The 26,054-nt window shown below is 33.7% G+C and overlaps 1 protein-coding gene across 1 annotated transcript; it reads right to left on the bottom strand.

The window, feature by feature from the left end:
- Positions 1-1,785: 1,785 nt before the first annotated feature.
- Positions 1,786-25,535, bottom strand: LOC144854423 (proprotein convertase subtilisin/kexin type 5-like). The gene is made up of 31 exons (XM_078712378.1): positions 25,019-25,535; positions 21,911-22,015; positions 21,339-21,428; positions 20,464-20,589; positions 19,888-19,964; positions 19,045-19,133; positions 18,445-18,617; positions 17,882-18,094; positions 17,352-17,452; positions 16,987-17,090; positions 16,606-16,723; positions 15,861-16,168; positions 15,190-15,445; positions 14,529-14,722; positions 13,766-14,081; positions 13,325-13,434; positions 12,796-12,892; positions 12,441-12,577; positions 11,683-11,919; positions 11,093-11,443; positions 9,960-10,184; positions 9,416-9,646; positions 8,608-8,803; positions 8,034-8,137; positions 7,279-7,515; positions 6,660-6,887; positions 5,847-6,060; positions 5,333-5,553; positions 4,746-4,840; positions 4,103-4,304; positions 1,786-3,633 (listed from the first exon to the last, which is right to left on the bottom strand). The coding sequence occupies exons 1-31, from the start codon at positions 25,190-25,192 to the stop codon at positions 3,284-3,286; spliced, it is 5,679 nt and encodes a 1,892-aa protein (XP_078568504.1). The 5' UTR covers positions 25,193-25,535; the 3' UTR covers positions 1,786-3,283.
- Positions 25,536-26,054: the final 519 nt, after the last annotated feature.

Genomic DNA, 26,054 nt, shown 5'->3' with positions numbered 1-26,054 from the left:
TTCCGTCCTCAGGAGATTTTGGCTTTGGATTTCTTAAAATTAGATCGGGGTAAGGGGGGTTACGAAGATGTTCTGGTTATGACCGATGTTTTTTGTAAATTTTCTTTGGCTGTTCCATGTAAAAATCAAACAGCAATCACTGTTGCTAATGTGTTAAGGGATTCGTGGTTTGTACATTATGGTGTTCCTGATCGGTTACATTCCGATCAGGGTAAATCATTTGAGAACAACGTAATTCGTGAGATATGTAAGTTATATGGTATTAGCAAATCTCGTACTACTAGTTATTACCCTTCTGGAAACGGACAATGTGAACGATTTAATAAGTCTTTATGTGGATTGTTACGATCTCTGGATCCTAAAGAACGTAGAAGATGGCCTGAGTTAATTAATCACATTGTTTATATCTATAATTCTACACCACATTGTGTTACAGGTGTCGCTCCGTATCTATTGATGTTTTGTCGAGAGCCATCTATTCCTATTGATAGTCTGATTGGAAATTTGGATAATGATTGGTCGGAGGAATATTTGCAAAAAGAAACAAAATTGATGAAAAGAGCTTATGAGATAACATTGTCCAGATTGAAGGCTGCAGCAATTCGTGAAGAAAAGAGGCATGTTGTTAAGATGCCTGTTGAGTGTCTTAAAATCGGTGATTGTGTATTGCTTAGGAGGGAATCCTTTAATTCACGTCATAAACTTGTTGATAAATTTCACGATTCTTCTTATATAATTGAGTCAATTAATTCTACAGATGATGTGTTTGGTATTCGGCCAGTAAGGGGTGGTGAACTTAAGTATGTGAATAGACGGAAACTTGTTCTAGACCCATCCAATGGAGAAGATACATTGTATCCAGTTGGTCATTCGTTAGTAGATGATTCCTTGGGCCTACCATTTCAATCCGAAGTATTAAGTGACTCTGATGATTCGGATGATTTAGAGGACATTAGATTCCATTGTGGGAATACACAAAGTGTCCGTTCTCCTCCGAGAAGGTCAACCCGTTCCACTAAGGGTATTAATAGTAATCCTCATAGACTTCCAATTTCTGTTCTAAACAAATAAATATGGCTATTGCATTTTTTTTATTGCAACTTTACTTTTGGGGGCAAAAGTACTTCCGGGCGGGGAAGATGTGATGAATTGAGTATTGAGGGCGCTGCGTAGTCATTCTGTAATTGGAATACAGGTGACACTGTGTGATAAAAGACCGTGCGTAAGCAGAGCGGGTCTTTTGTTCGTTTTGTTGGCTCTCGCTATGTTACTACAGTTTTGGTTGAGAGTTTGTTTAAGCTATTGATATGTTCTTATTTTGTAAGTACTAAGCTTAACTTGTATATGTATAAGCTACTGATTTACCATATGTTAACTATAATCATGCTTACAATTAATGAAACTTGCATTTACAATATTTATCTTAGTTTTGCTCAGTCGGAAGTATAATAATCAGGAGTTGTTATCTTGTTATCACGAGTTGATGCTGTGTCATACATACGTTGGTGTTGATAACTTGAGGTACTATTATATTGTGATTGTTCGTTGTTGTATTAATGTTGTGAATTATTACATTATTACTTATTGTTATAATTGACTGTTAGATACAGTGGCAATTGTTATTTGTTATTCGTATTTTGCAGGGCTTGAATCTTATATCTTGAATCTCGAATTCTTGTACCTGAAATGACTTATGCCTATGTAATGATTTGATGCTGAAGTACAATATATACGAAACTAATAAAATCGCACTGAAGGAAAGAAACCAAGTGTTTTCTCCTCTTTATTTGTTCGGACCACGACATTATTTAAGTTGAATATCAAGGTTAATTTTATTCAAGGTATGTATAAAAATAATGACCAACCCATATTTGGTAGTCATGATTAAGTTATACCCTTATTTAGACATGTCACATGACTTCTAAATATTTTATTCTAAATACCATACTATGGGCACTTGAGACCAAACTCTATGTAATATATATACATTACTGTCTCTATTTTACCATGTTTTAATAAACATTTCTTTTCTAGATATACCATCCCGTTTTTGCTATTATATTTGTTTTGTTAGTATATAATAAAAACAAAAGAAAAGCGAAAAATATATCTTATGTTTGGAAAAGTAAAGGCACTAATTTAATTTCATTTTTTAAAATGTTACTTGCATTTAAAATGTATGCGCACTTTTAAATCAAGTTTTGATATACAAATTGTATTGCATGTATCTTCAGTACTAGGAATGTTATGAGTGCTAGGATTAAAGCGAGCTTCATGTGGTTAAAAATGGAATTTAGGTATTGTTGCGTTGACGCATTCCCATCAAATAAAGAAATCCGGACGGATTGGACAATTCTATTCTTTAACAGTATATACCCATTTATTACTATTTTTTTCTTTGGCACTAGGCTTAAACCTATAGCTTCACTGTGAATGTGACATAATAATGTTGCATAATAATTCTCAAGGTAATAAATATGATAATTTTGAAATAATATGTTGAACTTGATGCATGCTTTGGAAGACTCTTAACTGTATAAAATTATACAAATCTCTTACATACTAAATGTACAAAATATCTGGTACAAAATAACAGGATTTTAATATGAGTAACAAAAAAAAATGTATTATTATTATTATTGCTTAATAAAATGATTACTTATTATTTAAGTATTAAATCTCTCTTAATCTATAGCAATACGCCACCAGTTAAACACAATACCTTGTTTATGCCAAAATCATTTACATAATCTATAGAGATAAAACTATTCTGTGTACTGAAAACATAGCCTCTAAAGTTAATATGTTCTAATTTCTAAGCTGATGCAATTTCTGCTTAAACTGAGTAAATACCAAAATATAACATTTAAAAATTAAACTTAGTTAAATCTTCTTCAAGGTTGGGAGTTGTCGTTCTTCTTACAGCATCTATGACATACACAACACAATGGATGTGATGATTTTAAATAAATTCTCAAATTAATCATATACCTGGGAAGGAACTTTGCTGAAAATAAGGGGGTGAGATTAAATTTGGATTTTATAAACAATGGACTGAAAATTCTTTATCTGAATTTAACTTAAATAAGGGGTGGGCTTGAGAATATAGCTTATACTCTGTCCATAGAGATATTATAATATCTCTATGCTGTGTCATATACAATATGCGCATATTTCTTCCTATTTTTTTTTATTATTGTTTTGTTAATACAAATAATAAAAATAGTACAAATTTATGTTTTTAAAAATAATTTTTCCGAATGCAAAAATATTTAATTTAATCTCAGTATATTTCTTCATTTTCATCATCATCACTCGGGTATTCGTCCGTGTCTTCCTCTTCAGGCGACATGTACTCATGTTTGTTTGGCATTCCTGGCTCTTTTGAAAGTACAACGTGAACGTTGGAACCGTTATAATACGTAGGTATACGATCGTAAGAGGAGAAACAAAGTGTGCGATTACTACGTGCTTGTAAAACGCCGAAAATGGCGAAGAAAACTACGATGACGCATAAACAGGATAGGATGATAACAGTCACATGACCACTGGTAGTTGATTTCCTATTGGTTGGGTTATTTTCTGGTTCATTTTTGGATAAATCATCGGATGGTGGACCTGGCCTGCAGTGATCTGAAAGCAGGTAAGGTTGTTATTTAACTTTATATATCACAAAAATTTTATCACAGTTTACCATGTATAAATGCAAAGCCACCAGAATATTCAGTGACGTGGCCACAAGAAATAAAGTGGTCCGGTTTTCCGCCAGAAAAGGAACAATCTCTGTTCAAGCCACTGGGTTTCAAAGGTATTTGTGAAAAAATTGTCAGGTTGAAACTACGGCCATGATATTTACATGGGGAAGCTTACATAATGCAGCTTACATAATGCAGCATAAAAATGTGGTATATTTTCTGAAATAAAGTTGATCAATTGATTTCAAGATTCAAGACATTTTATTGGTCCACTTTAAAATGGAAATTCGTTTTGCTTGGCATAACTAAGACAATAAAACAACAAAGAAAAATACATAAAATTGCAAAAGCCATAGGCTCAGTAAAATACTGTTAAAACGATAAAAAACAAATACAGTAATCAATACCTTTTTTATTGCATTCACAGCATTTTCCTATTTCGGTTGGTTTGCCTTCTTCACAGCAAGGCACACAGTAGTGGTGATCCTGGTCTATGTGGTGTATGTTCTTTCCCTTTGCGCACGTTATACATTGATTTGGTTCAGATCCGTAACACTCGGCGCAAGGCTCTTTACAATCGTTACAAGAACTATTTGTTGGATTGATTGCCTGAACAAGTAAAAGATATAACATATTAAAAACTATTCATTGAATCAACTACACTATTAATATATTTAGTTAAAATTCCATGTTATTAAGCTCTGTCTACACTATCAAACTTTATGTGACAAACAAATGTGATGTGTCCATATATAGACATGATGATGTTACATCCCTAGTACCATGTTTGGTCATATCACTACCATATTTGGGCACATCACATTTTTTTGTCAACCTAGTTTGATAGTGTAAAAACAATTTTTGTTTGGAAAGCTCTGTCGACACTATCAAACTAGTTTGACAAAACAAGTGTGATGTGCCTAAATATGGTAGTGATATGCCCATATATGGACATCATCATGTCCATATATTGGCACATCAAATTTTTTTGTCACATAAAGACAAAGCACAAAGTTCAGATATTTAAATAATAAATAAAATATTACTTACAACAAAGTATGTCATTGATATGCATTTTGGATAGCAAACGCCATTATCAAGTATGTGTCCTGGGTGGCACCCATCACAATCAAAAACACCTCCACCTGAAACAAGAAAACCAACAGCTAACATATGAATTATGGGAAATACCAAATCTTTGAAAAAAAAAATTATCCCTAAACCAAAATATTCTTACAATTCACAAACTCTCAATCTTTCCTATTATAAATAATAATAATAATCGTTATTGAACAACTATTACATTATTCTACATTTTGTTTGCTATGTTTATGCAATTAGTTAGCAAGCTTTCTTGGGAGAATCAAAGGGCATGTTTATACAACATACTATCACATGCATATTCAACACACCAACAACAGGTGGTTATAATAATAATGTTGTATAACATAAAATTGTGTGGATTCCCGGTCGCTGTTGGCGTGTTGGAAGTATCCCCAGTGTATTGCTATAACCTCTTTGTATTTCCACTTTTAAGCGTACACCATATTTTTTTAGAGTGACATACCACAATCGTTAGTAGTCAAAAACGTAGTTACTGCAGTAACTGAAGTAATAATCTTTAAACGATGTGTTACCTTCAGTACAATTCAAGCACGAAGAATGGCAATGCCAGCATTCTTTGCCGTATGGTGTTCTCAGACAGTAGTGATGTTCAGGCTGATCTTCTAAGCATCGTCCTTCAACTAAGTATTTATTGTCTTTACACGTCACACAGTTGTCGGCAGATGGTCCGTTACAGCTCTCACACCCTGCATTGCAAGGTTTGCACATCTTTGATTGGATATCTTCATAAAAACTGAACAAAATAATTACATATTTATGAATATAAAATGACATTAGATTACACATATTAAGACTTTCCCGAAGAGGATATTGAAAAAAATTGTCCTAAATGAATTTAGAAATGTAAGAAAACCAAGAGGAAGACCAAAATCAACATGGATCACAAAAGTTAAAAAGGAAAGTGAAAATTATAGACAAAACACAAAATTATGATACCATGATAGAGGAAAATAGTAATTAAAAGTTGACTACAACTTGTTATTTATTGACAGTAGCAACATAATGATAAATAAGAGGTAGGCTTACTACGTTCCACAGTTGACGACACATTTATTGCCTTTGAGAAACAAGTTCTTTTTACACGTGGTGCATTCATTATTGTCAGGACCAAAGCAGGTTAAACAACTGACACTGCATGTACGACATTCATTAGTACTGCTTACATACTGGCTATCATCTTCAGTGGCAAGGTAGTGGAAGTATCCTCTTTCAACTGGACATGTTGTCACGCAGGTGTCAACTATATATAAAAATTGGGCATGAATTATAATGGCTTGCCTTACTTTCTGTTGAAGTTAGTTTTCTATTATCATATATCAAACTTAATTAGTGTACTTAATTAGTGTATTATTGCACCCTCTGGTTAATTGGGCATATTTATTTAACAATATTAACAATATTTGGTTTATCTATAAACTTTGCTCATCAAGTTAAAAATACAGACATTGTGTAAATGCATGTGTGCTCATTGTCATTGTACTGAGAAAGTTTTAAACAACATTTGAGTGAAGGGAGTTTGGTGGGTGTGAATTGGAGGGCCGTCAAAGGGTGGTTATGAGGTAATGGATCATCAAAATGACCGGCATTGTACTGAGAAAACTGAGAATACATTTGAAAACCACTCGGAGTGGGGTAGGGCAATTACCCACTCTGGGGTAGGGGAATTACCCACTCTGGGGTAGGGGAATTACCCACTCTGGGATAGGGGCATTATCCACTCTGGGATAGGGGCATTACCAACTTTGGGGTAGGGGAATTACCCACTCTGGGGTAGGGGAATTACCAACTCTGTGTCTGTGTGGGGTGATTCAATATGAAAATGTTTTTTGTTTAACTTACCAAGAAGATACGTTTCTCTTGGGCATCCTAAACAGTTGTTTTCGCCATCTCCATAGCATGTTTTACAGTTTTCGTGACAGTTAACACAGTCCTTTTCTTTGTTGAAGTAGAATCCTGGTGGACACTCATTTTCACATGAATCGTAAAAGCTCAAGTACATGCCGTTGGCGCAACCATCGCAGTTATTTTGAGATGGTCCATTGCAGGTTTTACAAGTAGAGTGACATTCTGAAAAGATTGTTGATATTTTTGTTTTAAATAAAATAAATACAAAAATTATTTTCAAAAAAACTGTTGAATGTGATCATTATCTTTCTATCTTCTACCGCAAAAATTAAAACAAGTTAAAACTGCCTCAATATAAATTTATTAATACAACTTGTTTTCGGGCATAGCTCACCATCAGGGGAAGAGAATTGTAACAAAGGATGACATATATCAGTCACAGAATTATATAATAAAAAAAATCAGACACAAAAAAAAAATCCTAAAACCTAAGCCTCTAAACAATCACTTACTATACTTCAGTATCTCACTAGGGATGAAGATGATGTTTAACATCACTAGACGTGATTCCAGTTTTGTATTGGGTAGAAATAAAAGTGTATGTTTGCCTTACCTCCACATTCATCATTATCTTTATATGTTCCCTCTGAACATTCTGTAACACACTTTCCATTTTCAAGTAGAAACCCATTTTGGCACAAGAGACAATCAACATCTCTTGCACCTAAACAGGTTCTACACGACGCATCGCAATCCTGACAAGCAACGCCATCAAAAAACTGGTTTTCTGTACAATCAACTGTGAAATTCATGCAACCTCCGAAATATATTGTATATCCCTCATTACATTCTAAAAAAACAAAATGATTAGTGGTTATAATGCTTGTCTACCAATCGCAGGATACTGGGTTCAAATCCAAATTTATTCTTTATGTAGAATACATTATTTGGATGTCTTTTCTGGATTACCATTTATTACAACAGTGTGCACTGTATAACAGTTAAAATAAAAGCTTAAAGCTTGGTTCTCACTAGCGACGCAACGTAACGCAACCTACGCAACGTAACAAAAGGCCCTTCCAATAATTGTGTTTGCCCCCGCCCGCGTGAAATCAAACCTGCTTGTTGTGTGTCAACGTTAGCATGCCGTATACTTTGACCTGGTTCACCCCACATACTTTTGAGTACACGCTGTACTATGTTTTCAGGGTGCGTTTTAAAGCGTGAAATCAAACTGATTTGATTTCCAGTAGCGATGTTTGCAGCAGTGGAACGTCGTCGGTTCCCACTTGTGATTACGCAATACAGCACTTTGCGTAGATACGTCGTTCTAGTAGGAACCACGCTTAACATAACGTTACTACTTACTTGTGCAGTAACCACCAGTACACTCATCACAAAATGGAGGACAGATGTACTTATCTTGCTGGGCTTGGCTTACAACACAGTGTCCAGATTTACCATCATAACCACTTTACAGTTTCAAATAAATGAAGACATGTTTTAAGATAATAATATTTGATATACAGTTGACTTTCCCAATATCGGAAAATATCTCAAAACCTTTCGTGAGGTCTAAAAGTTCTCAAATTCTAATTACACCATTAAAAACACAATCAGAATTCTAGAATTTCTGAAAAACCAGACATATTAGGCCAGCTTAAGGGTACACACTTACAATATATTAACATAATTTATAATACATTATAGATGCAATAACATTTTTTTTTACAATAAGTTTAACGTGCAACATCACCTTAAATCGGTGCGTTATTAAAAACAAGCCTGTCAAATTTAATTTGGCTTAGCTTTCTTAAATAATATTTAATCCATGAAAATATGTGGCTGTAGGCCTATTATAACTGATTATTAATTTTGTCCTTACAGGTAAAATAAAGATTATTTCTGCATGTGTTTTATATAAATGCATGTCTACACTTACATAGGGCAGTCTCCAAGGCAACGACCTTTGTGTAGAAATTTACCAGAATCACACCTAGTACAGTTGAGGTATTCCCCCATGCAATCAAAGCATTCTATTGAGCACTGCCTGCAGTTAAGTTCATCACTATTGTCGTATTCATAGTATCCCGCAGGGCACTGTGAATAGCAGTACCTTCCCAAGTGTAAGTAAAAACCTAGAAAAATACAATACAAAAAACACATCCAAGACTAAACATTTGTTTACTACATTTTATGGGTGATTTGTACTATAGAATAGACTGATATATATATAAAATGACCACTCCTTACCAATGCTTGTTAGTATGATAGGCAACTTTACAAAGTACTTTATTTTCCATAATCATTGTTTGAATAAGTGCTCATTTGAAAATCTCAGGGTATTATATTTGAAATTTTAGTTTAACTAGACCACCGGGCTAGTTTATTGTAGTTCATTCAAGTTTTACTAATCCACTCGATGTTTCACAAGCCCATTCATTCGCAAATTGTGTCTACCTTGTGTCTTTGGGCAAGGTCCCAATTTCAGTGCCTTAAGCTAGGTACCTGTGCATAGTAAGTTCACTAGTTCTGGGGCATTTTTACTAAACATTGTATGGCGCAGTAGCGAAATATCGAGCCCTGAAGAAAATCTTACATGGTTACCCACTCTCAAACCATAAAGTGACTGAGGTTTAGGAGATTCACTTTTTCATGCATGATTACGTATTGGAACAGCCAACTGCTACTACCCATTATATCTAAACTAAACAGGTCCATCCCCTTGCAAAGTTTAAATTTTCTATTACCTTCTTTGCAAGTGAGACACTCTGACGATTCATAACTGGCACAAGTCAGACAAGTTGGGAAACAAGGTTTGCACACGTTGTCTTGAAAATCTGGATAATATGTGTCGTCGCAATGACCGACACATTTACCATTAGGCATCAAGAAAGTGGAGTAGCTACAGGAAAGGCAATCGGCCGAGGTGGGCCCAGAACAACTTTCACACGATGGCTCACAGTCTTTACAACTAGAATCTATAAAGTACAGTTGACAAATGAATAGCATAGAAATCATTTCTTTGTTATGAATGAAAAGGTGTAACATCTAAGTCCACAGCGCCATGAGCGCTATTACAAATATGGCGCTATATAAATCTTCATTATCAGTCAGTGAAGTATTGTTTTTGCTTGAGGTTCTGTACATACTTCAATAGCCATTTCAATATTCAACAACCCACCCTACCAAACAAATGGGAAAAGATAAATAAATATGTATTTAATAATGTTGAATCTTCTGCGAACACCTCTCTCAAGGGGACGCTACCCATGATGAAATCCGAATACTCACCTGTATACTGTCCAGCACCGCAAATTGACTGACAGACACCATTCTCGTCTTTGGAGAAATTAATTTTACACTTTTTACAATCAGTGGCATCGGGTCCATCGCAACCACTACACGTTGGATAACAAGGGACACACTCGTTGGTTTGTTCATCAGCAAACGCTTCACTGCCGCATTCATTTTTCTCAACACATTGATGCTTTAATACTCCATTTACATCTTTTTCAGCTGTGCAAAACAAATTACAACATTTGTTAAATTATGATTGATACTTCATTAAATCACAGTTATTGAACACCTCCATTAATGATGCAAAAGTCTTCCTTAAGCTCTGTCTACACTATCAAACTAGTTTGACAACAAAAAGTGTGATGTGCTCAAATATGGTAGTGATATACCCAAATATAGTAGTGATATGACATCATCGTGTCCATATGGGCACATCACATTGTTTTGTCACATAAAGTTTGATAGTGTAGACAGAGCTTAAGTAATAAAATGATGAGCAAAATGAACATATCTATACTATAATAGAGATTGTTCAGTGCCTGTAATACACACGCAAGCATCCATATCCATGAGGTATAAAAATGACCAAAACTGACCCTGCGACAGATATCTTTCTGAGTAATATATGAACTCATATAATGTATTAACATATTTCTACATGGTGTGATATGGTACTGCTTGGTAAACATTGCTTGCCAATTGTAAGGCCCTTGGTTCAATTCAATTATGTATCATTGGTGTAAATGTTATTGAACTTGAAATGATATATTCTTCCTATACTGTGCAGAACCTCATTTGAGTATAGTCGCACATGGTTGAATTGAATTCAGTTGAGCCAGGGAGCCCAGTTATGAACAGTGGCTGTGATGTACTAGTACACCGGGGTAACCTCCTAATCCTCTCGAAAGATGTACTAGGCTCAAGTGCACATGAGCTAGATGTGTACACCGGACATACGGTTTATAGTCCTTATTCAAGAAGACTCTACCACCTGAACCATGGATCGAGTTAGCCTTGAAACCCTTGCCGATGTTATTGTTACATAGTCACGGTTCCACTCTCTTAACCACTCGGCCACTCACTCACTATACATGTAGCATCTAAAATTTAGTTAAAAAAATGTTTACCAAAAAGGAATCTTCCATCTGCACACATAAGGCAATCATCAGCCTGAGGTCCAGTACACTTAGCACATCTATCGTAACATGGAGAGCATTCCCATTGGTTGTTTTCTCGATTTGGGTATGTTTTATCATACCAAACACAATCTGGTGAACATGTGTTCTCTGGTGTTAGGTAATAGGATGGGATACAGGTAGTGCATTCATGATGGCTTATCCCTGAACAAGTCTGGCATGATGGATGACATGCTCCACAAATTTTGATTTCATCTAATTTAGTAAATTTCTCCGGGCATTCTTTTACGCATTTACGGTTGTAATAATAGAAACCATCTTCGCATGCATCACACTGAAAATCTGGAATATGGAAAAATTATTGTTGAAAATTAAAAATTAATCTCAATGCAGATACAATATAATAAGCAGAAAGCTAAATCAAAACAGTAAAGTAAACTGTTTATTATTTTGTTTTCTACAAAAATGAATAACTTTATTAAAACCACAAAATTGACTATTCAAAGTTCGATTTTATATAATCTTCATTTTTTATGTTTTTGGGGGAAAATTAAAAGTGGAGATTGAAATATTATGTGTACCTGTACATATACAGTTGTCTGGACATTGAAATGAATCTTCAGTACATCTATTTGAATTTAAATCCAACTTTAAACCATCCATACATTTGGTACAGTCTGTAACACTAGGCCCATTGCAACTGCTACATGTCTCATCACACTTAGAACACTGGGGATAAAGTGGATATTGTGTGTCCTTGAAATATCCAGATGGGCAGGATAATATACATTTGTGCTTGTAAAGGAAACGCTTTTCCACTAAAAAAAAATTAATTTCTTTTTAAGATAAGAAGGAACGAAACAAAAAGATGAAAACAATAAAAGTGACGAGTAGCGAGTGGCCGAGCGGTCAAGACAGTGGAACTGTAATTACGTAGCCATAACATCGGCAAGGGTTCGAAGCTCACTCACTCCATGGTGCTGGTGGTAGAATGAGTCTCCTCGGATGTAAACAGTAGGTCCAGTGTACACATCTAGTACATCTTTCGAGACAAGTAAGGGGTTCCCCTGGTGTACACACACTGTCACTCAGCCACTGATCATAACTGTTTTTGACCAGTCTTTGACTGAAGAGGTTACCCAGTATAAATAAATAATAAATAAATAAATCACAATAGCTTGTTTCAAACCACTTCATAATTTTCAAGCAAGCAGGTGCAAGTATTTCTCTTTTTGTTTTTTCAACTCTCACATATTTTCAACTTATACTGGTTGATTGCATATCAATTTCAGCATTATTGGTTTTATGAAGTGTGCAAAAAATTGCAAACACAAATTACCTTGGTTGCATTGGATACAATCATGTGGATCCCCTCCAGTACATTCCTTACATGTTGAATGGCAACTGTAGCATGCACGGTCCATCTCGTACATTCCATGAGGGCACCCTTCTTTACAACCTTTTTCAGTCAAAACCCTGCCATAATTATAACAATGGATATCATAACAATACAGTCGCCTCAATCAAGATGACCTATATTGGGCTAATTTATTCTCAATGTAGCGTGATTGAAAATCACTCTTTCTCAACTGTAAGTACTTAAAACAAAGATCAAATTGGAAGCCTACTGTAACTTGTGTTTTTATCACATCAAATCTAACTTTACTTTTGTGAAAGAAAATCAGTTTTCTTACCAGCCATCAACACACTCCATGCAGGCCATACTATTAACACAAGTCTTGCATTTATAGGCACAATTCGCACAGTTACCTTCCTCATTTACATATTGCCCTAGAAAAAAACATTTTATTAAAATAAATATACAAGGGTTGGAGTATAGTACCATGTGTTCTGGTTGCTTACTTTATTATGGATGTCACCCAGATATTTTTTTTAAAGTATAATTTCAGCTTAGAATAAAAATTTTAAATGTCAGCAAGACAAAATCGCATGGTTCATCAAATAGGCATAAAAACATTTCACATAAATTAGTGTTTTACAATTCTTGCAAACTGTTGAATCACTTTCATGTTAATAAAACTGTACACTGGTAAATGCTAAATTAATAGTTACAATAATATGGTGGTACATAAAGAAAATTCTATTCATGCAAACGAATACCTAAAAATTGTGGAGGATGGTTCAAATATAAAATATGATCATGTGATCAGATATCGTCCAATCAAATTAAATGTTCAAGAATTTAGTAATAGGTATACTTACTATCACCGCATGAAGCTAGGCAATGTTTATCAACCAAGACGTACGGCTCTGAACACATGGTACATTCATGGTCCTCTGGTCCATCACATTCAGAGCATGTTGGGTGACAACTGAGATTATAAAAAGTTTAATTTGATGAAAGATTGGTTAGAAGTTTTGCGCTACTCTGACGTTAATTGTAACTTTATATACGGTACAATTTAAGACATTGATTCTCTTGTGCGACTTGATCAAACTCGTAACCATCAGATCAATAGGAATTCTGGCGTTCATACTCCCACCCCTCACCCATGCCTAGGGTTAAAATTGGGCACAAGGAAGCAGGGGTACTGCACCTTAAGGGTGTCTAAAAGGAAGGGTTCATAAATAAACTATTAAATAGGAATGTTTATTCTTATAAATAGCAAAAATTTTAATTTTTAACATTTTATTTATACAAACCTTATACATTCATCATTGTCATTGATAAAAAGCTTATTTGAGCATTTAATGCGTTGAACACAAGTTCCATTCTTAATTGTATAGCCAGCGTTGCATGTGGTACAATGTTTGTTGTTGGGCCCATTGCATGTAGCGCATGGATCTTCACAAACTTGGCATGTTCCATCATCCGAGATGTACTCGTTATTGTCGCACTCTTCTACACATCTACTTTGTGAGTTTAGATATCTTCCCAGAGGGCATGCAGTGCAGAGATCCTTATAGTTGGAACAAGTATAACAAGATGCCTCACAGAACCTGCATATCCCTTTATCATCTATATAATAATAGAACAATTAATTATATACATTATAACAGCTACATTATTTGAGTGCAAGTCATACGTGCTGCTATATAAGTAGATTTATTGTTTACTGTCCTAGCTTGTTTAAAATATTTCATCTAGCACATTATTCAAAATGTGTAGACATTTAATACTTGTTTACTATGCAAATTTATTCGTACAAAAGGTCTACTTAAAATTTTAAGAAGTAGCTGTGCATGCTTGAGTAAAGCACTATCAAACTTTATGTGACAAAAAAATGTGATGTGCACATATATGGACACGATGATGTCATATTACTACCATATCTGGGCATATCGCTACCATATTTGGCAAACTAGTTTGATAGTGTAGACAGAGCTTAAAGTTTGATAGCTAATACCTACAATGCCTAATATTATCTAATATTTAAATTTAAGAAGATATGAAATGATGACTAACCTGCAAAAAAGCCATTACCACAACTTTCTACACATGTGGCAGAGTCTTCTTGTAAGAAGAAACCTTTATAGCATTTCAGACAATTCTCGTTAGAATGGCCAAAGCATGTCTTACAATTAGGATTGCATAATCGACATCGTTTGTGACCTTCTGGCGGTGTAAACTGACCCTCTGGACACGTTGAAACACATGCACTGCAAAAGAATCATTACTTATTTTAATTTTTTTGTACTGGCCATTTACAGTGATATAACTGTATATAAATGTGATGAACAACTATGATTTTTAAATGTTTATAAAGGATTCTATACGATAAGCTAATTCTTTAATATAGGATAGGATGAGCATAACAATAATAATGTACATTATAAAGCATAATGTTATATTTCACACAATGCTATACTATTAACCAATATGCAATACTATAGACAAACAAGGCATGTGATAATTTAACCAATCAAATGCCAGGACACGGTCCAAGTCTACAAAAACTAATGTTGACACGAAGGTTTGATTGCACACAGGCGGGGCAAACAAAATTATTGGAAGGGCGTTACGTTGCGTCGCTAGTGAGAACGACGCTTTATTATTGTTGTGTTCGGAGATACAGCACTGAGAATGGGTTATATAAAGTAGCACAAGCAAAGATAATAAAGCTTACTCGGTTTTTTTATCACGGTACATCTTGCACTTGTAACAATCCTGAGGTCGTGGCCCGGAACATCCTGCAGCGTCTGAACATTGTTCGTGACAATCGTAGTCATACGAATAAGTATAAGAATAGTCTTCCGATGATGGATCACCTTCAGTTGAACGCGACTTTCTGCTGTGTGTTGTGTCAACTTTATTTGTTCTTTTTGGAACACGATGTGACGTTTCAGTTCCGTGCAATACAAGAAACACACTGTGAAGCTCACCTATTTAAAAGAATATTGATAATATGATACGAAAACATATCCTATATAAATTATTTACTGAAACAAATATTTTTATATTAAACAGCTATTACAGAATAAGAAAAATGCATACTTTTAATTAAATGGCTTTTTTTTGGCCATTAGAAATAACATGTGGCCGTATTCAGTCACACTTAGGCTAAAGGAAACCCTTAATTTAAAAATATCTCATATCTAAATGAATACAATTTAAGGGAAATACTTAAATATTTATTAAGTTAAGTGAGATATTTCCATTAAATATTAAAATATTCAAGGGAAATATCTCACTTAAGTGTGATTGGTGAATACAACCACTGGTAATTTGAAGAGGGGATTTGACCCCCACCTTCTGCGTTGTGGTAACAAAACATACCAAAGCACCACATTTTCTTACCTGAATGGTGAGATCCTTCTACAGAATCTTCTATCTCTAAAATCCAAGTACCATTAGCCTCCTCTCCCCAGTTGTGAGTGGTCATAAACGGCCAATCTCGGAACTCTCCGGCGTTATCATCATTTGACCGCGAACCAAGTAAACGAGAACGAGTACCCATCGGAGAGGTCAGCCAAATGTTAAGGTTGCCACGTGAACTATACGATAAGCTTATTCGTACCTGGACGTGTTCCAGATATTTGACCTGGTTCCCACAATGCCATTCGGTATTGAGAAGAACTTTTAGTTTACTCCCTCCTGATAATTTACTGGAAAAAAAACAAGAAAGAATTTCTTTTAATCTTAAAATCCTGTTTAAACCGTACATAAATGTACAAAAAAGTTAAAATTAAAATAAGAGTGTAAAAGTAATATAAACATAGAACTCAAGTACACTAGCAGTGAGGTCAACTGATACTAAGTATCTGCCAATGACGGCCATGTGTCTTTAATAGAAGAGGGCTACAAGAACATTAACAGTTACACTTGGTCGAGTGGCGGAGAGAGCTCCAGGCATTTCACGCATGTAAGTTTTGAACGGAATTCTAAATGAGTTAGCGTCAATGGTTCACGATTTTTTTATATTAGAACTTTATGTAAACAATCTTTGTTTATGTTTGTCTTATGAAAGGATTGTCTTAAAATTAGTAAGGCTCCACTAACTGGTAATTTTCTTAGATTTATGTAAATAATAAAGTGAATTTACCCATTTGGATATAAGCCTTTCATTTCACATTTATTTTGAGTTGGTAATGGTTGCCAAGTTTTTGCTAGCTGTGTCATTTTGAAAGAATCCATCAATCCAAACCCATAGCGATTGCTTACTGAAGAAAATAAACATACATCATATTAATAAGACAATATCATGATATACATCAAATTGTTAATATGCTTTACGTATATCTCAACTCATCTCAAAGTAGTTGAACAAAAGCGCTCCGATAACAGCTTTTGAGCAACTGATTGGTGGTCTGTTGAAAAAGGTTGCATTCAGTTTTTCGGAGTGTTCACATATTTTGGGTTAAAATGCATTGCTATCAATTTTTGAATTGGCAGTACACATTTCTCACTACTCATTAAGCCTTACCATAAAAACCTGCACCATTTTTCTTCCAGTTGCCATCTATCAGTGCTTCATGGTTAGATGTTTCAACCACTATATATTGCATATCACGCCAACTTAGATTTGGGCTGAAAATTACAAAATGTAGATTATATCACTGTATAGAAAACTAGAAAGTCATATAATAGTACAATTAAATGAATACAAACAATTTACTATTATAGAAATTAAATAGCAAATTCAATCAACACTTGATGATGATGATAATGACGATGATGATGATTATGATGATGAAAATAATGATGATGACAATAATAAAGATGACAATAATAATGATGATAAATACATTTACTGTCATTTAACAACAGGATATACAGTATTAATCTTACTTGGCTTGGAGAGCTAGTGCACACATTGCTGCAGCCATTGGAGCTGAAGCTGAGGTACCAGTATGGTGCTCTGTACATTTTCCTCTTAAATCAGTTGTAACCTATTCAAAATAATTATACAATTATTTGTTTAAATAAAATAATAATAAATTAATCCTATCTATCAATCAAAATAAACTAAGCGCTCAGAAACTAAGCCAAAAACTTGGAAAAGTAAAGAGAATATGCATGCTATTTAGCATTTCAGCCAATACTGAAGATAAAAATAATTCAAGATTTTCATAAGCATTATTTGTGACATCATCAATATATCAATTTTTCTGAAAATAAATTGGCATTGAATCAATCATCTAATTATATATATCTTTTATATCTATCAAACTTTATGTGACAGCAAAATGTTCCCATATATGGACAAGATGATGTCACATTACTACCATATTTGGGAATATCACTACCATATTTGGGCACATCACACTTATTTTGTCTAACTAGTTTGATAGTGTAGACAGAGCTTAAGGACAACTCACCACTTGTTTTTGAGTTGCATTACCGCTGCTAAAGGTCGTGGCTAATATAGACGAACACTCTTCAGCGTACCATGGTTCTTGGCCACTCTCTGATACCCCACTCACTGTCAATGTATAGATGCTGTTGACATAGCCATCACAGTTACAATCATCATGATATCTGCCTCCATTACCTGAGGCCCAGACCTGAATTGAACCTTTACCTTTCCGACCCTGTATGGATAAAAAGAAAAACTTGTTTAATCAAACCTATTATGGTTATATTAATTTGATTGTTGAAGCTCTAAATAATATGTTGTAATATAAATAATTTGTAAAATGATAAATAGAAAATTATAAGTAATCGGAAGTAAGATTCAAACCCAGACTTTACACTTGATATGTAGGCAACCTACAATTAAACCACTCAGTGTGTATGGTATTTTCAATTTTGTGTCACTGTACACTAACTGGGCGTATAAGCAGTCACAATATGAAAATGTAATAAACAATCAAATGTTAGTACAGAAAACAATTGAATTGAATCAGATTAAACCATTGATGAGAGAAGCATTACTCTTTACCTTTGTTACTGATGCCTCCAAGGCAAGTGTTGCTAAATAACCAGGACCATCGACTGTTTTTCCATCATCATCAGGCCCCCAACTTGAACTGTAAATGTCAATAAAATCTGGATTGTAGCTTAAGGCAGCGGCTTCAACGGCATCGGTGACGTCGCCATCAAGCATTCGTATACCTGTAAATAAAGGTGTCAGTCATTTAAACATAAAGCATACTAAATCTCTGTCTAAACTATCAAACTAGTTTGACAAAAAAAGTGTGATGTGCCCAAATGTGGTAGTGATAAGACCAAATATAGTAGTGATATGTCCACATATAGGTACATCACTTTTTTTGTCACAAAGTTTGATAGTGTAGAAAAGGCTTAAGTAACAGTAACATATTTAAAATTTTAAGTTTAACTTAATATAATCACTACTAAAATCTTCATCACTGTTACTTGAGGAAAACTTTTTCAATTAAACATTTAATAATTTACTATTATTTTATTTTAATAATTATGGTCTGTGGTTTGGTAGGCCCACATAAGCAAGCTGGAAAAATGTGTGATATACAGAAAAGACACGAACAACCCAGTTGAGATGCCAAACTTTGTAATTTACCTCCAATTTTGGCATCATACGCAATTCCAACACCACATATCGTATTATTAGCATACATTGCTACAACCCCTGCACATCTGGTACCATGTCTAAAAAGAAAGACAGACAGCGTGTTGTACATAAGTGTACTTTATGTATATTTGCAAAATGACGATAATGATGGCACAGTGGTAAACCAATTCCTATTTATTATCAATGTGCTTTAAGTACAACCAAAATGGGTATATTATTAGTGCAGAGTGGCAAACTATATCCTATGCATTATAATTGTGCTCAGGTGCAACCAAAATGGGTATAGCACACAGTGCACACATATAATAACAAATCTTGATAATAATTTTGCAATCCTGGTTTCACAATCAATTTGTTACTGACTTTAATAAAGGCCACTTTTTCTTGATTACTTTCCCTTTAAATTTTATCAATTCATTCCTGAAACTTATATATAAATTATTAACTTTAATAATAAACTATTAAGTTGTGTACCAATTATATTGAATCGAGACCTTACATTTCTAAAATTTACATAAGAATGAGGCTAACTGCAAGGTTGGCCATGGTCTATTGTTGGTGTGGTGGCTGTTGGTGTGGTCATCTGTGCGTGAAATGTATTGTTTTCTAACTGAATCAACCATGCGAATGGCTATACCAAGTGCAAGGTCCAGATTATGACAAAATTTAAATCAAATGGATTTTGGCTTTTATTAGCAATTGTTTACTAGTAAATACTATCAGAAGGAGACAATGCAAATAATTATATTTTTTACCAATAAAGGTTTTTAATGTTGATTCGATTGGTGCATGAGGGGTCAAACTGAAGCTGGGACAAAAACATGATCTTACTTATTCTCATTGAAAAAATCATATCTAGGCATTGGATCATCATCAAGGTCATTGACATCATAACTAGCTTTTGGCTCCTGCAAAAAAAGAAGTTAATTCTGCTTATTACAAATTATTACACTTTTACAATTACCGCTAAATTATATTCTACACGCCATGTTTTCTCTGTTGAAATTTGAAAGCGCAATGCCAATGAGGTGCAGTTCCTCAGCTGATATAATTGTTTAATATCTATACATATTCTTAAATAAACAGGTACGGAACAAATTGTAAACCACCCGGTGATATACTGAAAATTAATTATTTTAGAAACGATAAAGATGAGTAAATCTGCAAGAATGAGAAAAAGTCGACCAAACTGAGATTCGAACCCGGAACCTTTTGCTTGACATTCAGATGTCCTAACCATTACAAGACTGGGTATGGTTCAAATTCGATTGGAATGCGACTATTTAAACACTCAGCGTGGCATGGTGGAACAACACTATTGTACATACGCGCACAAGAGATCAAATTGATATGCCCTCATCTTTCAGTATTTTATTCACGAAGCGGGATGTCAATACACATTCTTACATAGTTATTCTTTAAGTCTGGGTGATTCCATTCAAGACCATCATCCAGGATTGACACAACTACACCCTTGCCAGTAAAACCATTTCTCCAGGTTTTGTACACATTGTGGCTCATTGGTTTTCCACCCTGGCAAAAAAAGAAAAAATAAAGGTTTAAAATAGTGAACACAAATTTTGTGGATAGTTCTCCAAAAATAAACATTTTTCAGAGGCGCCGGATTCATGATTTTCAGGGAAGCTCTAACAAAAATAATTATACAAAATTAGTGACCTTTTAGCGATCACAAAGGGAGAGCCTGCAACCCAAGCGCTAACCTATTTTTTTTAATTAACAAACTTTAAAATAGTGAACAAAATATAATCTACAGTAATAATATGATTGGGGATTTTACGGTTATTTTCTATTTTTAAATTGTAAAGATCATTGTAAACAATATGTGGTTAGATTAAGTCTTAACTTATTCAGTTTATTATCTATGACATCGCCATGCCAACTAAATTGCATTAGCAAAAAACTCTACATTTATATGACCGTGTACAGTGCCAATGTTTCTTTAAATAAATAGCCATTAAATAAATAGTCTTTATCTCATATAATGCCTATTGATACAAAGTAATGAATGTGTATTTTGTCAATGAGTACCATGACCCAGTATACAAACACATGCAATGCTTATAGCTGAACACGCGATCTATACACAGTCAGAAAAGCCATTCTTCATATTAATCTTTCATAAGCTCTGTCTACATTATCAAACTTTATGTTTCAAAAAAATGTGCCCATGAACATGATATCATATCACTACCAGGGCACATCACATTTATTGTCACATAAAGACAGAGCTTAATATCTTTAAAAAACATTTGAACACTTACCACATACCACTCATCAGACAAATCTTGATCATTAAATATCATATTACGCTTTGAACGACGAAGCAAAGTTTGCTGTTCAACAAAATGTACCTAAAAAAACATAAAACATGAATAAGAACTTTACTATTGTATAGTATATATGAACAATTAAATGTATAACGTTGCATATCTTTTTTAATACTACACTTACATTCGACAATTTTATTGTTTTTTATTACATTACTTTTTGTTTAATTAATCTTTCATAAAACATTCCCGTCTCTACATTCTTTTATTTTAGATATACAATTATGCAATATGTACATTTTTTTTACAATTTTAAATGTTTTATCCATCTTTTTACAAGATTTAATTGTTTTAACGTTCTGCCATTTTTCCCTGTAATTTTACCATTTTATATAAATTTTCCTATTTCAAGATTGCTTATGGACTCAATACTTATAACCTATTTTTAGGTTTTTCTTTTGAGTTCCATTTTCGTCAGTCATTTTATTGTAATTTTAAATGTAATAATGTTTTTTTTAACAAAATAAATAGATATTGAATTGAATTGACTACTATATCTTGCTTACTTGAGATTCTTGAGCCAATTGCATGTGATATCCATTGCTAATCTCTGCTGATCTTTTACTCAACTTATCATGTATGAAGAGATAGCGATCTTCAAGTTCACCAATCTTTATATATAGGAAGAAAAATTAAATAGTTTATTGTAAATTATACCAGAGCCGATAATGAATGAATGAATGATTATTGCTTCTTGCGCTGTGGTACTTTCATGCTTGTCCTGTCACATCCTGTCACATCATGCTAAATCAGCCAAATACAGTACTGTACTATCCTCTCCATGACAGTGGCTGTGTGTGTACAGCATGGGATAACACTTGTATTTACAGTCCTTAAAATCTAGGAAGACTTGTTCTATCACCATGGAGCATGTGGGCCACAAACCCTTATATTATAGCTATGGATTATGGTTTAAGTAATGACCACTTGTTCCTTACTAATAGTAGGAATTATAATCAGATACTAAGAAGCAATGCTTCCTAAAGCATTTTTTTATTTAAATTTACTTTACACCATTAATACTACTTTACACAACTACTACTGTACTGTACGATTATCATTGTTATCTGCCAAGAAGTCATGACACTTAATTTTAATAACAATACAGTAAGTTTAAAATACCTATAAATCACAATATTGTTATTCTTAAATCTGTCTGATTTTGTCTGATGTTTGAATAATGTGTAACATTCTGTGTATTACAGTATACAGGCACTTTGAATAGAGGGGCGCAGAGGGCATATAAGTGACACAATAAGTATTTGAGTGAGGGGCTTAATGTATACAGTATGTATTGTTAAGAACAAATTTACAAAATGTAGGGGAAGGGGGGATGGTTAAACACTGGCTATTTAGTATTTTGAACATAATACACTGGTTACAGATTTTTTTTTAGTACACCACAAGTTCTTTAGTTCATAAAAAACTTATATTGAACTGTAAAGACCAACTTTACTTTATTGTTATTTTGAACAATAAACTTGGAAGTGTATTATGACTAACACCCCAATGTCATTGTCTAATTCAACATTTTCCCAAAATAAAAGAGTGCCATGAGCCTCGACATATTCTAATACAAAAAACAAATTAGGGCACTCACTACTAAACGTACTTCAATTATGATTAAAGTTGAAGATTAAAGTTCAATTTTAAAAGTGTTTAGATGTAAATTGATAAGATACCATTACCACTGGCATTGTGTTTTGAAAAAGTTTTGTTCTGAAAGTTTTAGGGTTACTATTAGTTTCTGCTTGCAGGCAAAATCATTCTTTTTTGGGGAAACACAGATCTGGAGATTGTGAAGATATTTTAGATAGTTTTAGTTACTTAAAGTGAGCATTAAAAATGTTTATTGATATTCATCAATGTTATAAATTTAACAGTAAATATTTCAAACATTATATCTTCTACATTATTATTATGGTAGTGTATTTTAGGGGGTACAGTAGGAAGGTCGAGAACACTATGTAAGTAGCAAGGTTATATGACTAACTATAATATTTTACTGATTTATTTAATTAATCTTGAATTTATTTTCAATTACCGCTTTTAATATGTTGTGTATTGTGAATTTGTTATTTTTTTAATGATTGTGGCACTGCACTGAAGTATATAATAAACTAAATTAATATACTTTTCATTTAAACATTAGTACAATTGGCCACTCAGAAACAGGTCATTCTAGGAGTGTAATCATATACTACCTAATAATAAACATACATATAGATTACGTAGTAATTTCCATATATTACAGTATGCTATATGAGTAATGCTAATGTATAAAGTTCACAGATAACGCACCTGATAGGAGGAAGTCATCCAGTTGAATTGACACAGGATAATTTCCTATTAGCATACAATTATCAATTAATTCTAGCATTAAAATTACACCATGGAACTAAAAACTGGTTGAAATTGATTAAAACATTGTTTGGCTTTTTCAGGCATCATAACCTATTGTATTAGCTGGCAATTCAATTACAGTACACCACTTTCATAAGACACTTTGTTGAGTCTTAAAGTTACAGTTAAAAACTTTTGATTTCCAAGGACCTAAGACATGATATCATGTTAATTATTTTGAACGTACGTTTAAAGTTTGGCACCAATATTATATTCTTATATAAACTTTTCTTCAATACATGTCTTAACAGTGATCAGAAAAATTAATTTCAGTGGACGACGATTTACAACAAATGATGTAATGCTTAGAGGCCCTCGGTCATAGAAAAGAGAAAGCTCCCTAATATTATAAGGACCACAAGTCACTGTGACAAGAAAATTTTTAGTGGAAGTTTTTGACACAATAATATCTGGATTTTAATGTCGTCTTATTTTGTACATTTTATACAAATAAGCAACTAAAGGCTATTGCCCTTTACACTACTTGAGACAACAGTGAAACCACAATACAAATAAACGTGTATTATACATAGGTTCCTTAACAAAGGCCTAGCAGGTAAAACCAACCTCATTTGACTACAATCCAAGATTCAAGGACAATTGTACCAAAAACACATGACAAAAAACATAGTGGAGGTGTAGCTTGGTTGTTAACGTGCTTGCCTTCCAATCCAAGGGTTCACGACTCCTTCAACTCCACTCCATAAGCCTCAAATGAGACTTAGTTTATAAGCACGATAAATTATAAAATATTAGTTTAATATTTAGTTTAATTGGTTCCGGGACCAATCAAATCATTCTCATGTTGGCCAATATTAATAATAGAAGCCCCTCATAAAAAAACCGCATAACTATGAAAATTGATGTTAAATGTTCAACTGGGAACACCCCTCTCCATTTAACACATTCTTGACTGAATACAGCTAGTACTAAGTCACTAAGAAAACAATCAAATTCATTTACAACATAGTTAATATGTTACACATAATTTGAAATTGCACATGAATTTCTTTGCGCAAAAAATCTTGACATTGCAAAATTCACAAATTCATAATTTATTACATAATACGTATTATTACTTACAAACAATTTCTTTTGCAATATTCAATAACAATCTTATAAAAAATATTATTAGACACAAACAAAATAGATTTTCAACACGTTTAATTAAAAACTGCTTATTTACACCTATTCTATAATGATGAACCTACCTGACCATGATACCGGAAACCATATTTTAGGGCTAAAGTACTAGCCACTTTCTCCCCACCTGAAACGTGCACCGCAAATTGATTGGAATACCGTTCTCCAACAACAACACTTAGAAATGGTAAAAACAACGTTAAGCATCCAATTATTGACGGAATCAGCGATGTCAAATTCATTGTGTAAACCTCAACAATGACTCAAATAAATTAAGTTATAAAATAGTAATATCACAGTTTTGGTCACAAGGCTATCGTCGTCACACGGACACCAAAAGATGGGTTCTCCTCGGCACCTGTACAGTAACCTAGGCGCCTAGTGATCGAGTTTACACTGTGCTTAAAATACGGGAAACAATATCACGTCTTCTTCATCACAGCCACACTAAATGCTGTCAAAAACACCAAAATGTCCCCATGTATAACTAAGCTGTTTCGGTTGATTGACAGAATAACTTTCTAAGCTTCTTCAAAAAAAGAAGATTAATTTGGAAATTTTGCGACCTTCGTTTTAATATTATCACTGGTGACGAAGTTGAGAAAGAATGTTCACAAAGAACACTGTTGAGTAGACTCGCGAAACCAGTGTGCTTGTGCTCTAGCTTGTTGCGTGACATCTATTAAATGGTGGTATAGCCTGGCGGTTTTAGTGAGCCGCGACATGATGACATCTCTGCGAAGTGCAGAATACTATTCCTGTACATGCGCACCGTACCTCCTCATAAGTAAATAAAAATAAGTAAAGATATTAAAAAGTGTTTGTTTAAATTATGATCCAAATTAATTAATTAATAACGAGCTTACGTAAAAAGTGCCAGCTACTTAGTAAATGAATACGACGCCTATAATATAAGACCTACAATAAGGGAAGAAGGCTGGAAAAACTCAATTTATCCTTATTTATCCAAGTTTTAATTTACCAAATCGAGTTTGGTTTGGGAAATATTCTGCACCAATAAAATGTTATATCTGGGAACAATGAAATGATTTTAAAACTGTAGGCCTCCTACAGCTCGCAAACTCCTCATAAAAAATGACGAGT

The sequence above is a fragment of the Antedon bifida genome, chromosome 10, assembly GCF_963402885.1.
Source record: "Antedon bifida chromosome 10, ecAntBifi1.1, whole genome shotgun sequence".
Lineage (NCBI taxonomy): Eukaryota > Metazoa > Echinodermata > Crinoidea > Comatulida > Antedonidae > Antedon > Antedon bifida.
This window is presented reverse-complemented; position numbering and strand designations above follow the sequence as displayed.

Coding starts and splice junctions, on each gene's coding strand:
- LOC144854423 (XM_078712378.1), bottom strand. CDS start 25,192: ATGAATTTGACATCGCTGATTCCGTCAATAATTGGATGCTTAACGTTG. Junction 20,590..21,338: donor TGTCTGATGAGTGGTATGTG/GTAAGTGTTCAA, acceptor TTTTTTTGCCAG/GGTGGAAAACCAATGAGCCA. Junction 12,893..13,324: donor CCTAGCTTCATGCGGTGATA/GTAAGTATACCT, acceptor GTTTTTTTCTAG/GGCAATATGTAAATGAGGAA.